General features: G+C 42.1%; 1 protein-coding gene across 4 annotated transcripts in view; it reads right to left on the reverse strand.

Annotated features, from left to right (window-relative positions):
• Positions 1-17,582, reverse strand: part of poe (E3 ubiquitin-protein ligase-like protein poe) — a 549,114-nt gene that overhangs the window by 272,499 nt on the left and 259,033 nt on the right. For all 4 annotated transcript variants that reach the window (XM_075691124.1, XM_075691117.1, XM_075691109.1 and 1 more), the window contains 3 exons: positions 14,717-14,887; positions 12,172-12,354; positions 2,221-2,289 (listed from right to left, as the gene is read on the reverse strand). In XM_075691124.1, the coding sequence (XP_075547239.1) occupies positions 2,221-2,289; positions 12,172-12,354; positions 14,717-14,887 (423 nt within the window). The remainder of the gene's footprint in view (positions 1-2,220; positions 2,290-12,171; positions 12,355-14,716; positions 14,888-17,582) is intronic.

Consider the following 17,582-nt stretch of genomic DNA (forward strand, 5'->3'; position numbering starts at 1 on the left):
TAGGTTACTTACGCCGTAACTTTTCTGCAGCCCCTTCGTCTTTAAAGCTCTTATTATATAAAACACTCATTCGATCTAAATTAGAATACGCCACTCCAGTCTGGGATCCAAGCATTAACAATTTGGTTGCGTCACTAGAAATGGTGCAGAATCGCTCTACTCGCTTCATCTGTTCCTGTTATAACTGCACTGCTAGTATAACTTCTATGAAATCTGATACATATATCTCTTCCATCCCTAGCCTCCCGCTGAAAAAATTTTCGCTTGAACTTTTTCCATCGGCTTTACTATCACCTTACCTTCCGTGACGAATTCATTCTTCAGCCACATTATATATCTAACCGTGTTGACCATCACTTTAAGGTTGGTATCGAGCCATGTCATACTAAAACCTTTCTTTACTCTTTTTTATCTCGAACTTCACAAGATTGGAATCACCTTTCTTCCAACATTGTTTCCATTAATGATAATACCCGATTTAAACATGCATTAGCTAACATTGTAAAATTAGGATTTACCATACCTTACCATGCTTTGTGATATTATGTTTATTATGTTCATTATTATTTTGTTATTATTATATTACTATGCACTGTGTTTATTCACTACCCACTCCCCTCTGTAATGCTTCGGCCCTGAGGGTAAATAAATAAATAAATAAAAATAAATAATGTGTCACCGTTCGCATGACTGTCCAGCATGGGGCGAACGTACTCGCTCAATATCCAGTAGTGGCGAGTCGGACTTCTTAAATTTGTCGTGCGCCCATCGGCATGTTCTATGGACAGCGATTCGGCTAGCAGGCATTAGAGTATGAAAGGTGCAACAAATGCCCTCGTGATTGTTCGCACTACTGTGTTGTTCCTTTGTCACAAGAACATGCGCGAGGCCCCACAAAGTGTCCATATAATTGCTATCGCAATAAAATGTTTTAGCATTCTGAGATGTGGATAGACAAGCTTCCACACATACTTCTCCAGTGCATGCTAACATAATTCCTCAAGGCCAAGCATCGTGGCAAAGGATCTTGCAACGTTAAAATGCTCTAATTATGGTATTTTGTGATTAAAACACACAGTTATGTAGCATTGCATCTACCAAGTAAAATAGGTGCATATTATACAAAGATCTGACCTGAACGGGGCGCTTGTAGAACGGTATTGATAAAGTATGGGTGCAGAGTTAAACTAGACCTTTAGCTTAATCCTCAAGGCGAACATGGAAAACAAAAAAAGAGACATTCTTACATTTGGCAAGAATGATTCTTTCCTGCCTGTCTACCTGCAACAGCCGCCACACTTTACACTTTTATTTTAAGTGAGAACAGGTCTTGCGAAAGTGATGCTATTCTGTGCACCATCAATGGCAGTGACTGGCAGATGACAAGAGACACAAGGATTTTGTTTGAAGATATTTTATGGTTGCATCTTTGAGCTGCAGCAAGTGGATGTGACAGAGCGCATGTGCTGTTCTCGCATGAGGCCAACACACAAGAGGAGCATTGTCACATTGTGCGGCAAGCTACCTCAAGAATGTTTAAAAGCATGAATGACAGCTTACAATCGTGAATTATCTTAGCAAATGAAGTGATGGTATGTTGATAGCAGATTTCAGTCTACTAACTAGTAGGTCACTGCATGTACGTAAAGTGCAAGCGGAAGAGGACAGAGGCAAGGACATGTATTTTCAGTGTCACACGTCATCTCGTCCTTGCCGCTACATGTCCCTAATGGTATTTTAGAATGTTTGCAGCCCTGAATTTTTATATTTAAGCCAACGGATAATTATATTCTTGCACTCGCATAGGAGTTAAAATAAAAGTAGCTAACTTTAACAATTTACCTGCACTGACAAACTGAAAACTTCGAACTTTACAAGGCTTGAAATAAACATTTGTGTAGCCATCTACAGCAATACCCCCCCCCCCCCCCCCCCTAATAGCAACAAGCCTTCAGTAACACCTACGATAAACTAGACAACCAGCATGACCTAGCTGTGGCCAGGCTGGTTGTCACAACTCTGTGAGGCCCTAAAGCAGCACTAAGCAAAGCAATAAGCAGAATGGATCGAGCAGCCATAAGGACGCCATATGAACAAGGGACTGCTTCCCAAGATGCTTTTAATAAACAAAGAAAGTAGTAGCCCCCTGCAATGCACACTGCCTTGAATAAGGCATAATAATTTAGCACACATAATGGCTGAGAAAGAAGTCAAACTTACAGTGATGGTTAACTTGCGTTTGCTGGAATCTGCCTGCTTGAGAAGTGCCGAAAGCTGAAGCAGCGTTATCTAAACAAAAAATGAAACATTGATTAGAAGAATGTAAAGAATGAGATTGCTAAAGGAAAGGCGCATGAAAAAAAATGTTCGACATCTGTTCCAGATGTCATCAAAGCATGACGACAACAGGTCTGTTTTTGTCTGTGGCACTAAAAAACATGTGGGGGACGTTCTTGCATAACATTTTTATATTATGCACAGATGCGTGTGGAAACAATGGACTCATCAGAGCGAGTGTAATACCATGTATAACCAGAGAGAAACATATCAATGCCAACTCTCCTACCTTGCAATGCATTTCATACATTACCCAAACACTGCAGCAACACAAAAAACCCATTCTCTGCACTTCGTTGTGCCCTCCTTATGCAACATCTTGTCTAGTTTCACTAGCTACGGGCACTAAATTTATGCATGACTGTGCAGACAAGGCAGGAGAGAAAAGTGTTAACCCTTTATGGATGAGTGTTATAGATACCAGAAACAATTTCTTTTCATGCTCAGTTTCGGTATTGAGGACAAATTTCTGGCTAAATGACTTCAGGCAACACTGAGTGACAAGCAGCAAGCACTAGTTGTTGGTTTAGAGCAAGAACAAAGAAAGAGGAGCAAGAAGTTTGGCCCATGCCTTATGTTTTCTTTTAAGACCTGGTCCAAGGAGACAGACCGACACAACACCTCCGGCTGCAGTGGTATCACACACATGATGTAAAGCAAGCAAAATTTACACCAATGGTTCCCATATCATGATAGCTGTCAGTACAAATTTCATACGAAGCCATATGTGCCTTTGGGTGAAGCCTATTTCCAGTTTTCTGCATGGCGTTTCCTCCCTATTGCTGAAAAATTTTTGACAAAATATGTTTTTTGTTGAATATGCTTATTCATAATGCATTCTGCACATTTAGATAGAAAATAAAATTTGTTTCCTGGTATTTATATCTCATTCATAAAGGGTTAGAATTTTTGACATCATGCACCAGTAGATCATATGCAACTCTATAAGGGCACAAGTAGCCCATTCCTGCACTAGAAAGAGTATGGCATAGTTGGCACAAAGAGGACAGAACAGACATCATGCTTCCAAACTTATGAATGTAAGTGACGAACTTCTGCACCAGCTGTGTATTGTACTGTGAAGCTGGATTTTCCGCAGCCTTGAACGGACACTGAAGAAGAACACTAAAGCTTTTTAAACTGGCTATGCATTAATTCAAAACTATTTTCATTAATTTTGCGGCAATAGGTTGATTACCAAAGGAGAAAATGAAGGTAAAAGTTTCATTTTTTTTTAAAAGTTTTGTGCCTATACTACAGTGCCGCCAGTACATCAGTGTGACATCATGGATCTCAAAGTATTTTGTCATATTTTGGCCATTCTGGCACAGTAAATGTTCTTGAAACTTGCGAAGTCCAATTTTTGAATCTTTTAAAATACAATATAGTCCACCTTTACGAATAACAAATTAACTAGACATGAGTAGACCTCCTCAAAGTCCACATCACAGTGAGCTGGGGAGAGAGCTTTAAGGTAGTGTCGCCACCAGCATTTGGTTTTTGTGCTTTTTCTGCCTTGCCAAGCCTCTTCTCATGGTAAAGGTGCCTTTTTTTGATATTGTAGTAAGGTAATTTACTAATACAGCCAAAATTACTTTATATAGTGTCCCTCTGATGTTTCTTGTCTTACGTTCACTCCATGGTTAATCAGTACTAGAGACTGGAACTATAGGCGCTAAAAAATGCTGTTTTAGGTGCCTCTAACAAGCACTAAAGCCTGTTAGACATGTAAGTGACGGCACGGCGGTGGTCGCGGCAGTTGAGCGGCACTGTGGCCTACAGACGCAGCCTTGTTTTGCATGCTCCGGTTTGGGGTGACACGTGCCGCAGTGATGCACAGTGCTGCTTGCGGAAAGTGCCCGTGAGCAACGGGTTTCAGCAGTCTTCAAGAGCTGCACCTTGCTCCACATTTCCGTGTTTTGGCGAGCTTGAGCTGCAAGTTTCATGGGTGTATTAAGTCGGTGCTCCACTTTTGTGCTTTTGAACCTCACAGAAAATAAAAATACTGTGCGTCGAATTGGTAATGCAACTTCTTTTCTTTGTCTTTTAGCTCTTTATAGGTGACAGCTTAAAAGTCTTCCTATGTACACGCACACAGAATTAGTTATGTGGAAGCAAAGGAATGGGTTGGTTCATATTTTTGCGACTTGGGCTTGAAGCACGTGCACGTCTGCCAATGGCTCTTGTTTTCCAGTGCTGCAACACATTCGGGCACTATCTCGGCCAACCAAAAGCAAGAGGCCTGTGGACGGCTTTCAAAGACGCTTGCGTCCCTTTTCGCCTATAGGTATTCGAGTAGAAAGGCGGCAACCCTTGTAGAGCTCGGGTTACGTGACCTTTTAACTGAAGAAACAAGACCAAACACAACTACTAACACGCTAGCTCGGAGTTGTAAAGAAAAAAAAAAAAAACACCTACATGCGTTGCGAACGAATAGTATGAACTGCTGTTTCATGCTGTCTGTCTAGATTCATATGGGGTCACCATCGGAGGAAAAAAAGGAGGCGAAAAGAAGAAAACAGCATGTACAAACAATGTGGCTCCATAGAATTGTACTCAAAAACGACACATAGAAACAAGCGGCACTTCTGAGGCACCAATGGACAAGGCCGATTCAAGAGACGCCGGCTTTTACTTTATGGAAGTATGCGTCACTTGCGACAAGTACCTTCAGCTTCAGTGCGTAATTACTTCCTAAAGAATCCTCCTCTTATCTTTGTTGCGAAAATCCTTCATTTTAGCATCCCAAACAAATGGACACTGCACAACTTGAGTGATGAACAGTTCGTTGAAGACCGCACGAGACATTGCAAACTGGCAGAGGACAATGTCTGCTACAAATGTAGTCTGCTAGAACTTTCTGCTCGAGCGGGCAAGTTTCCCATGCCACCCACACTTCAGTCACGCCCCTGCCTAGTGAATTTAATGTCACTGCCCAAGGTACTCCACTATTGGTTGCCGCTTTTTCCGCTCACGAATTTTTCCAAATGTTTCGATCGTGATCACAGCGATGTGTGCCGCTTGGAAAACTGGTAATGGGAAAGCAGGCTTGCTCACACGATGGGCGCCGCACTGTTACTGGCCCAAAATCACTTGCATGTGAAACAGGCTTAAGGCTGTCATTTTAGACATATATAGGTAGGCCCCAAATACTGTCCTTAAGCATGTGCAGGCTCAATCAATAAGAACTTCTGCTGTGCATCTAAGGATAAATTATAATTTTCTAAGGAACACAGCCCATTAGACTCCTGTTTTGTTAAATTCACCTTTTCTCAATAAAATGGAGTAAGGCAAGTTGTATAGGCTACAAGATTTATCTGCAATTTAGTGGCACTACACACCGCAAAAAAGTTGTGAAAGTAATGACAAACAAGCACCATACTAAGATTTCTGAGTTAATGTTGCACCTTTTTTTTCACCGAGTATTGGTTAGCCTGAATGATGCCTGCTGCAGCAGGATGCGACATTAGGCTGCTAGGTGTGTCCCTGTCCATGTATGGCTTGTGGTCCTCAGGCGAGCTTGGAGATCAGTTCTGCTATGTCTCAATATTTTTTTCTTTATCTTCCCTTTTTTGCTATCTGCTGGTGCCTGGTGCTAAGGCTCTCACTAGGGAGAATAAAGAAGAGACTGGCAGCCTAAACCTTGTCTCACACTCTTTTTTTTCTTCTCTTTTTGTAAATTCTAAACTGCTTAATTAATTTGCTAGCTACGATGATACTAAGCACTGAGGGATAATCTTTGTCTAGCATTAAGACTTAAGAAATTTGTTCGCATTTGAGCACTGTTCAGGGTGGTTTTCTGCTACAAATACCAAGCTTGTTGAAAATGTATAGTGTTCCTGACCGCTTCACGGTTGCCTAGTCGCATGCGGTTCAGAACCACGCTGTTAGAACCATTTATAAATTTCTTTAGCATTTCCTTTTCCTCTCTTCTCCCGCGCCCCTCAGCGTGGGAAGAGACAGGTGAATGAGGCTCACTTCTGAGCTGAATAAATAATACCATCCTACATATCGTGATCAGCAAAACCCTTCTATTGCGGATAATTGGAGTTAGTTCTTGGGCATGAACATCGCTCTGCGTTGGACTTCTGTGCCTTAACGTTTTCAGGGTCAATGACGTAAATATATGGCGCCGCGAACAAGTCCAAAATGGTCGATGCCATATATTTACAGCGCTGGCTGTACATTTAAACAGCGAGCCAATTTCCTAACTTTTTCTTTCCTGGCATGTGCTGTCACTATGCGGGAATACAGGGAATTTTTTTCACGCGCCTCCCTCTCGCAGTTTTCGTTGCATCATTTGTTTGTTCCGGCATGTCTATATACGGTGCGCCACCACGCTCGTGCAGTGGATTTTGTAAGCCTTGAACTATGTGTACAACAATACATGAAATTTTAAATTCTTATCAGTTTATTTCCTTTCTTTATTGTCGTTGTTCATGAATAAACAGTACATATATACCAACGCAAATTATTTTTTTCTTACTTTAGAGTCACCCTAGAAAAATTACGGGAGAATTTTTTAGAAATAGGTCGGTGTGAAGAAGTTAAATCTGCAATATATAAAAAAAATCAACCCTGGGCAGTCACATATGGCAAAAAAAAAAAAAAAAAAAAAAATTCAACCCTGAAAGGGTTAAGGTGGCCTTGCCACATGTAAAGTCAATTGACTGAGCTATCTCAGACGTTCGGATTGGAAATTTTCCATTTGTAGCTATGTGGCTGAGGCAGGGACGTGGAGCAGTGGTAGAACATCGGGCTTCTAATCAGAAGGTCGCACGTTCGACCCCTCCTCCAGTTCACTACATATACAGGCCTAGAGTGAAGCTAGACACCACCAAAAAAAGAAAGAAAAGAAGAAAGAAGAAATGCGGAGAGCTGGTGGGGCTATACCAGTCCAGGTGCAGCCAAATGCGGAAGGCCCACTAAGCTTCAACAAATGACACTCCTTCACCAGAACAGGAATTGGCCTCCCTGGTGCAGTATTTGGCCCCTCCCTCCCTCATGACTCCTATAATTAACCCATGGCCCTCAGTCCCCAGCAGCTACGGAGCACTTGACCAAGGCAACGATCAGACCAGCAACGCAGCAGAGGGTGCTAAGAACCTCTGGATTCAGATAGGCTGCCACTGGAAACTGAACCTGGCAACACTGCAACACATGAAACCTCTCAAGTGAAGGCTTGTACAGGGCTGACTAGCGGCCACGTCCTCTGCTACAGAGGACTCCCAGATAAGAAGCAATACCAGGATAGGATTCCTAATCTATAACGACATAGCGGGCAACATTGGCAAACTCTACAGCATTGATGAGAGGGTAGCAGTAGTCATAATAAAGCTAAATAGAAGGTATAGAACAAAAGTAGTACAAGCCTACGCTCGAACCTCCAGTCATGATGATGAAGAAATAGAACAGTTTCATGAAGATGACAACATGAGGATATTGAATTAGCGATGAAAAAAGTGCAAACTCAATATACTGTAGTTATGGCCGCCTGAAACGCAAAAGTAGGAAAAAAGCAGGTTGGTGAACAAGCAATAGGCAACTACGGTGTCGGTTCTAGGAACACGAAAGAAGAGACGTTGATAGAATTCGCGGAAAGGAATAAGCTGTGAATAATGCACACCTTCTTCAGGATGCGTAGCAACAGGAGGAGGACCTTGAAAAGCCCTAATGGAGAAACAAGAAATGAAATAGATTTCATACTTTCTGCCAATCCCAGCATAGTGCAGGATGTAGAAGTGATAGGTAGGGCAAAGTGCAGTGATCATAGGTTAGTGAGGTCTAGGATCTACCTCAACATGAAGAAAGCAAGAGTAAAATTAGTCAAGGAGAAACAGGCCTACGTATATGTAAGGGTAAAAGCAGACCAATTCAGGCTGGTGCTTGCAAACAAATATGCAGCTTTAGAACAGAGAGATGCAGATGACATAGCAGGAATGAATGAAACCTTAACCAGACTAGGCCTCAGAAACAGCACTTGAAGTGGGAGGTAAGGCAGTAAGGCAACCAGTGGGTAAGCTCTCCCAAGTAACGAAGGGCCTAATAAAGAAATGAGAAAGAATGAAAGTGTCCAACTCAAGAGATCAGATAGAATTCGTGGAACTCTCAAAATTGATCAAGAAGGAGAAAGTAAGAGACATTCGAAGTTATAATGTGAGAAAGACTGAGGACGCAGTAAAAAATGGACGCAGCATGAAATCAGTGTGAAGAAAACTTGGCATAGCACAAGCCAAGATTTATGCAGTGAAAGATAAGAAGGGTAATATCAGCAATTTCGAAGATACAGGAAAAGCAGCAAAAGAATTCTACACTGACCTGTACAGTATCCAGAGCGGGCCATCCTACCTCTATTCAAAGTAGTAATGAACAGGATACAGAGGCTCCTTCTTTAACTAGCGATGAAATTAGAAGGGCCTTACAAGACGTGAACTGGGGAATAGCGTCAGAAGAAGAAGATGGAATAACAGCCAATTTAATCAAAGATGGAGAAAATATTATGTGTGAAAAGCTTGCGACTCTTTATATGAAATATCTCATGAGAACTGGAAGAATACCAGCATTACACTAATCCACAAAAAGAGAGAGGTTAAAGAACTGAAAAATTATAGGCCCAATAGCTTACTTTCAGTATTGTATAAAATATTCACCAAGGTCATTTCCAATAGAATATGGACAACACTTGACTTCAGTCAACCAAGAGAACAGGCTGACTTCAGGAAGGGATACTCTACAATGGATCACATCCATGCCATCAATCAGGTAATCGAGAAATCTGCAGAGTACAATCAACCCCTCTATATGGCTTTCATAGATTATGAAAAGGTATTTGATTCAGCAGAGATACCAGCAGTCACAGAGGCATTACGTAATCAAGGAGTATACAAGGCATATGTGAATATCTTAGGAAATACCTACAAAGATTCCACAGCTACTTTGGTTCTCTACAAGAAAAGTAGAGAGATACCTATTAAGAAAGGGGTCAGGCAAGGAGAGACAATGTATCCAATGCTATTCACTACATGCTTGGAATAAGTGTTCATGTTATTAAACTGAGAAGTTTAGGAGTGAGGATCAACAGCAAATATTTCAGAAACCTTCGGTATGCAGATCACATTGTCCTGTTCAGCAACACTGGGGATGAATTGACACAAATGATTGAGGACCTTAACAGAGAAAGTAAGAGTGGGGTTAAAGATCAAAATGCAGAATACAAAGATAATGCTCAATACCCTGGAAAGGAAAGAGTTCAAGATTGCCAGTCAGCCTCTAGCGTCTGTGAAGGAGTATGTTAACATAGGTCAATTACTCACAGGAGACACCGTTCATCAGAAGAAAATTTACAGAAAAATAAAAATGGGTTGGAGTGCATACGGCAGACATTGCCAGATCCTTACTGGAAGCTAACCACTATCATTGAAAAGAAAGGTGTACGAAGGTGTACAATCAATGCATTCTACCGGTGCTAACATACGGGGCAGAAACTTGGAGGATGACAAAGAAGCTCGAGAACAAGTTAGGGTTACAGAATGGGTGCCAAGAGAAGGGAAGTGCAGTCAAGGACGGCAGAAAACTAGGTGGGGTGATGAAATTAGGAAATTTGCAGGCGCAAGTTGGAATCAATTGGTGCAGGACAGGGGTAATTGGAGATCGCAAAGAGAGGCCTTCGTCCTGCAGTGGACATAGGCTGATGATGATGTTTGCATGCAGAAAAGGGATGCTAAACATCTACAGAAGTTATGGGCACATATTCGTACTTTGCAACAATCAATTATCCAACACCCTATGGAATTCTAGAATATTCGCCAGTCAGGAGCTTTGACAGTTCTTTCAGTAACGAAAACCTGGAATTTTTGCCAGAGACAGACTGAAGTTTCAAATGAGCCCCACATTCCTAATCAGAGTTGTGCCTGAGCATTGAAGTTTTTTTTTCAAGGAGCACACAAGTAGGTTAAGCCAACTTCAAGCGTTTCGTAACTTAATGCCGTTTGGGCCCTGCTCACAACAAAGTGCTCGCATGCTGCGCAGCAGTTATTAACAGCCTTTACACTCACAAAGTGTTTGTGGCACAGTTAAACCTTAATATAATTAAGTCAGTAAAGTACCCAATTTGCTTCGTTACATCGAAATTTGTTATAGTGAAATTCAACCTTTTATGCAAATAAGTACAGTCACCGATAGATTTTTCTTACACGGAAGGGGCCCCCCAAATTTTCCGAATTACCGGGCAACCCGAAAAGCAAATTTTATCAGAAAAGTTCACCGATGATTACGATACTCCCTAATGCGAAATTTAAGCACAGCTGTATGCATGTTTTCATTTCACTATATGTTGGCTGGTGCTGACAACCTGTCTCATGCGGCATATTGCAAACAGAGCTAGGTGTGGTGTGAATGCCTCGCTAATCGGGAGATCGTGACAGGAAGCACGTGGGTAACATGTGAGCATGATTCACAGCAGCTGCCGCAGACAACCTCTGCTCATGCAGCACTTTGTTTCCATACAGGCGACGCATGCTACTCTGGCGCCATCTCGTAGCCATTGACGCCGCAATACCCCCATGCCCGGCACTACGCTTAACCTCTCACGCTTTTCCCATACCCTCCTCCTCCGCTTTCCTCGTCGCACTCTCTTCACTCTCACCACTTTTTTCACCTGCCGTTGCGCTCCGCATTTGCTCTCATCTTTCGCTGTGCTGGTTCGCTCAGTTACAAGGTAGGACACTGACGCTCACCGCAGGAACGAGTGGCTAAGAGCTGCGCCCTAAAAATTCAGTGGCGATTCATCAGTAAATGCGAGAGAAATGTATAAGCCTTACGTCATATCTCTTTGAGGTCCCAGATCCATAATTTAAACTATATTCAGCACATTGTGAAGTTGTTCAGGAGCTCACCCAACACACGTCCTGCCTCTTCGAGGAGCAAAGTATAACTGATGGTGGTCCAGAACAGACCACAATCCGTTGATATATATATATGTGAAAGAAATATTCACACGTTTGACAACAACAAAACTACTATTATTTCACTAAAGCTTCAGCCAGTAGCCCAGCCTTCACTGGAGTGAATGAGACTACAGAATAAGCTCGTTCCTAAAATATTATAAAAAAAAAAAAAGTCAGAGGACGTGTCAGCTCGATGCAAGAAAAGATGCGTCATGGTTTAATTACAAGGAATTTACTTTTGGCTATAACAAAATTCTTCTAATCAGAAAGCAAGCATGCGAATTTTCTAGTGCTTTCATTAATACCCGAGGCGACAGTATTAAACTTTTAAACAAGGTAGGACTCGTGAAACATGCATTTTGCCTAACTTCCGGTCCCTGGTTATTACATACACAGTCACAGTCATTTGGAGTACCGTGCCGCAAATAACGTAACAAGTTGGAATATTACTGCAGCTGCCAACATGATGGACAGCCTGGGTTATAAAAAAAAATGTGTTCCACCTGCCATTAAGACACCAAAGACTCTTTCATAATAATAATATTTGGGGTTTTTACGTGCCAAAACCACTTTCTGATTATGAAGCACGCCGTAGTGGAGGACTCCGGAAATTTTGACCACCTGGGGTTCTTTAACGTGCACCTAAATCTAAGCGCACGGGTGTTTTCGCATTTCGCCCCCATCGAAATGCGGCCGCCGTGGCCGGGATTCGATCCCGCGACCTCGTGCTCAGCAGCCCAACACCATAGCCACTGAGCAACCACGGCGGGTTAGACTCTTTCATAGTATTGCTCTTATATCAGTGTAAAGCTTTTTAACAGAATGGTGAGAGGGGAGTCGAAACATAGCGGTCATCAAGAAAAAATAAATAGCGAAACTAAAAACCAACCTTTCCCTTTTCATGGCTGACGGCCAAGTGCTGGCGCTTTCCTTGGGGCGACGCAAGGCAGCACATGGCTACTCGTCGAATCATGTGAGCACTCAGTAGCTGTCTTATGGTCTGTCCTTGCTCCCCGGAGAAGTTCATCCGCACATTTTCAAAGGCACCTTCTTGAGAGCCCAGAGTTGGCACCTAGAGTGAAATAAAAATGCTAGATGAGTTGCTCATGCAAAATATAAGAACTGCAATACCTGTTTGAAATTACAGTACCTAACAATTCCTCATTCCTACATAATTTTACAGCACTAATGCAAAAGACTCATCTGGAGCCAATATGTTCTGCCTACAGACCTCCTATACATTCAATTTGTCTTGTACAAGTTATTTCCAAGGCAACACAAGCAGAACTTGAGAAAGCGCAGTAGAGAGGTCTAGCCTAAAACACAGTCAGAAAGCAGAAGTGTGAAGTATTGCATGGAACAGTCAAAGGCTTCTCATAGCAGAAGAAATGTATTTTTGTAGCAGGTATTTTGGTTAAGTAAATGATGCAAAAATAATACCCTGCAAGGTCTGCAACACCTAACTAAATAATTTTAACCCTTTATTGCATGAAGAAAAATTACACATGCAAACTGTAATTACATTTAGTTTTCTATAAACATGCATCCAGAAAATGTGAAGAAAATTTTCTTTTATGCTTTCCAATGGTTACTTCACAGCTCCCTTCAGTCAGTGTAGGTGCTGACTGTTTTCGTTTGCTCCAACAGGTGAAGTTCCCGCCCCCACATTAACAAACAAACTTGAATACAAATGTTTGGATGGAGCCATGTTACTCTGCATTATGGAATATGAAAAAACAGTCACTTTTGCTGGTATTGCAAAAGTATACTTTGTAGTGGCATAGCCAGGAATTTATTTTGTGGAGAGGGGGAGGGCACGCACTTAACTGGAGAGGGGGTGGCTGGGCAGGCAAATGTCAAATGTTGCTTTATGCCACTTATCCCGATGTGCAGAAATTCGGGAGTGTGGATGGGGAGGAGAAGGGAACATGTGCCCGGTGTGCCCCTACCCAATCCCCCTTTCTGGCTGATACCTTGCATTTTGAGCAATTATATGTCGCTTTTCACTACTAAAACATTTTACATGCTTATGCTGCACATTATGACGTGAAGAATTACTGACGTTGCCATAACACATGCGGTGGCAACTAAACTTGCTTTGACAGGTGGCCTTCAGTTTTCTGTGGCGGGATCTGCTGGTAACTCATCTGAATGTTTCTTCCTATGGGCTTGCTAGATAAAATAATGAACAAAAGGTTATTACATAAAAATAAGAGGTAAATAAAAACATTCAATGTTAAAAGAGCGAGGACTACACTGCTGCGAAAATGTGCCCGCGCACGCATTGTTGTGCTCCACAGAAAAAAACATGACTTCACTGAGCTCCAATATTGGCACGTCTTGCCTCTGAAGGCTTCTTCTATCCCGTGTAGACAATTATATGTTTTAAGCAAAGGTGAGAGGACGGGCGTGAACTACGTGCCGGTACGACACAACATTATTTTTGAAGCTGTGTTGGGGAAAAACGACGGTTGGTGGCACCTTCCAGGGCAGTTATAAAAAGCACGAGAGCTTCACAGAAGCACTAAACTTTCTCCAAAATTCGTCCACTGTAGTGGACAGCATGCAACAAAGAGTTAAAAAGCTTTCTGAGCATAAGAATTGCATACACTTACATTTAGAAGGAATTATAAAATAAGTTTAATTAAGGACAGCATGTGATGAGTTACAAAGGTATAAAATGCACTATATGGCAAGCTGTTTACAAGACTGGCAATAATGAAATTATGAATAATGTACAGAAAGTGGAATCTCACTTTGCACACAATATTAGTAGATAGTTTGATTAATCTGGAGAGACTCCAGGCTTGCAAATGGTTTGGAGAGCCCCTTCTGGCCGTTGGACAGTCTCACACTTCTTAATGTTGGAGAAACATTTTGCCCTCATCCCTTCAGAAATTAGAAATTCAACATAGTAAAGCATCCTTTTTGCTGATTTGAATTTTATTCTAGAGATTTTCCTCATTTGCAATTTTTCCAGGTACATCAGAATCACCATAGCTTTGTTCCCGCTTTGCACTCCCTACTGACGCCTTCACTTTTAGTCACTGCTGTTGCTCGTGGGTAACCTATACTGCTCTGAGCAGTTAAGTGACTTAGTAACGCCACCACACTTACAAGGCTGGAGACAATGCAGACCACTTAGGAAGTTCTCGTGACTCAATATGTGAAGGCAGATTAATAACCGAAAATACTAATGTGCTGCCCCACATAGCCTACAAAGCAGCTGAAGTGCAAGCTCTGGTTTCGTTTTCAAATCATTACCACCAGGCTTCCAGCAGGAGTTTCTGGAGCAGACATGGTGCAATCACTGCCAAAGGAGGCTTTTATAGTAGCATGTAGAGATAATCTTTGTAGCAGTTTGGAGCAAATGTAGTAACAGTTCCATCATTGCAAACAGAACACAAAAACAGAAAACTGCAAATAAGCCTTACCATAAGCTGGTCAATGTGTTCGAACAGCTTTTCTTGTGTGTGGAGCTCAGCAAGTGCCTTCTGTGCTCGAGTTGAGCTGCCAATGGGCGAGTTTCGGTTGTATGTCTCCACAATGGCAGGCATGAGAAACTGGATCAACTCCAGAACAGTGCCAACCAGGTTTGTAGAAACCTTAAAAAGACCATTTTTTTTGCTGAAGTACTGCTACAACTCAAAAATATGAAGAAAAAAAAAAGTTCAATTTTATAAGAGATGAAACTCAACATATCAGGCAAGACCTTGTTATATTAAATTATATATATTGCACGAACACTTGAAGCACATTCATTATACGTAGATGCCCGTCTTAGTCTTCACACTGCCACTGTGTTGTGGAGGATATCACTGCTACAAGCAGTCAAATTTGTTAGCAATAGTTCAATGGAAATTATTGCCTACCAGCCATTAGCGGGCACCAATTAAGCTAACAAAGAGTTGAAGACTCCATGACAATGTGCGACTTGAGAGTAAATGACAGTTATGAAATCTGTAAGACCAGCAAGCCATTGAGTACCGACACACTCGCACATCAGATCTTGCAGATACATGTGACATGTTCACAAGAGCGCACAAAAGTACAAATAGCTCTGACTTGACTAGGTACTAAAAATAAAATACCATTGAATGCTTGTTTTGTAGGTGTATGGATCTAATATGTGATCAAAGATATCAATCAAGAGATATTATGAAAAACAAATACTGTATTTATTCAGGCAAGTAATTGCATATGTCTAATGCACTTGGCTGTCAAGTGTATCATGAAATTTGTAACCTTTCTAGAGATGGCACCATGTATTATGAAAGTCTACCAAGAAGCGTGGTTATTGCGACATGCAAGTGATTTTGGCTGCCAAATCTTAATATTTGATGTCCAGGATGCCCTTTTAATTTTGATGAGAGAGTAAGAAACAAATTTTCAATTCTGCAACACGAATTTCTGAGGGAGAAAAAACTACCAGTATCATCTGCCAACGGCTGTTTTTAGCAAATTACTGTAACACCTAAAGTCTGAGCATTTATCATATAAAACTGTAGCTTAATAGCCACAGCCACTGAGCCAGAGTGGCGAGTATCATGCAGAACAATTACACACTTGTAGACATACTTTTTACACTAAAAATAAAGAAGAAGAAGAAGAAGAAGAAGGAAGAAATGCCCCTTAGACGTGTCCACTCAGCCTCATCTGAAGACAGCACTCTAGAATTAAATGTATTTCAAATTCCTATTTTACAGCACAAACGTAACAACATATGTAAGTTATTGAAAGTGGGCAGAAGACATGTGGTGTTAATGAAGCAGCCACAAAATGTGGGAACATTTGGTTTATGTTTTCTTACATTTGTTTTCCCTGCATGACACACATATCAGTGGCCACCAGTTTGTCATAGTCTTTCAGTTACAAGAAACTGTGGTGCTAACTGGGGGGGGGGTTGTGGATATCGACGTGCCTTCCTGCGCCTTATCCCTCAGCTCGCGCGTCGTGCTTAGCTCAATATCTCCGGCAAGGGTCACAGTAACGGCAACATGGCGGACATGGCTAGCGTGCTGGAGCAGATTTCCCACGCAGACTGTGCTTATCCCTCTCAAAGTCAAGTTACAGCACAAGAAGCAAACGTAGGAGGCGCGCCCTAATTGGCCTTCCAAGTGGCGGCCCCCTGGCGCCCTCTCTACCCAAGCTCTCTTCCACTGAGTGCTTCATGCTTTCATCACCGAGGCAGGTGCACACATGCCTGCAACAAGTTTGTTACGCGGGACCTTTGCTCCCTTGACTTCTCATTCTCACACTTGGCGGACCGCTACCAAGTTAGCCCTAGTGCAGCGGGCACGTATTCAATTGGTCTTGCGGTAAGCCTTCGCACGTAAATGCCGTGACTGTCGCACTGTGGTGTATCTTGGGTTAATAAACCTGTGTTTGTTGGCGATCTGACACTGCAGCCTTCTCTGCACCGTGTTGGAGAGTTGATGAATCCTACTGAAGCTCTTTGGTGAGTTTTCGGAGTGGAGAAGCGTCATGTCCTTTCCTGATCGTCGCTCGTAGGGGGAACCTTGCACAAACCCATCTGCACAGTTGTTACGAGCCAAAACCACTATATAATTATGGGGCATGTTGTAGTGGGGGGCTCCCGATTAATTTTGATCGCCTGGGGTTATTTCACATGCACCTAAATTTAAGCGTTTCTGCATTTCAACTCTGTAATCACACTTGATATGTGTGTAGTTGGGATGTGCCATGAGGTACTCGACACTCTTTTGACTCAGGTACACATTAAAACTATAGCCCCCACTTCAGTCATTTTTACAGAAATACTCTGTAGAAGTTTTTTGTTCAGTTTTGGAGCATAATACCAGCATAACAGTCCACATATTTGTTTACAGGAGTTTGATTGTAAACTAAGCCCCATTCACAACAACTGCCCTTTTGTGTGAGCATTCCTCCATATAATTTCGTTTGCTCCAAAAAGGATTGCCTGCCATAGGTGAAATGCGTGCCACACAGGCACTAGCCACAGGGTTTCTCAAACTGGGTTTTGCAGAACACAGGGGTTCAACTAACGGCATTTTAGGGTTCCGTGAGCGGTAAGAATGAATCCGACCTGATCCCATTTTCCCCAATTCACTTCCACAATTTCTAGATTTAGGTTGTATGTTAGTTTAACAAAGCCATTGCACACAACATGTACACTACTGTAGTCTATGCAAGAGACCCATGCGGCAGTGGCACGCAAGACTCATCATTGTTCGATTTGCGGGTCCATGGTGTCTGTGCTGAGCACGTTTCATTCACACTCATGAGGGCAGTCAAACGCATGAGCGGGAATCAACTCAA

This window comes from Dermacentor variabilis, chromosome 1 (genome assembly GCF_050947875.1).
Source record: "Dermacentor variabilis isolate Ectoservices chromosome 1, ASM5094787v1, whole genome shotgun sequence".
NCBI classification, from domain to species: Eukaryota; Metazoa; Arthropoda; class Arachnida; order Ixodida; family Ixodidae; genus Dermacentor; species Dermacentor variabilis.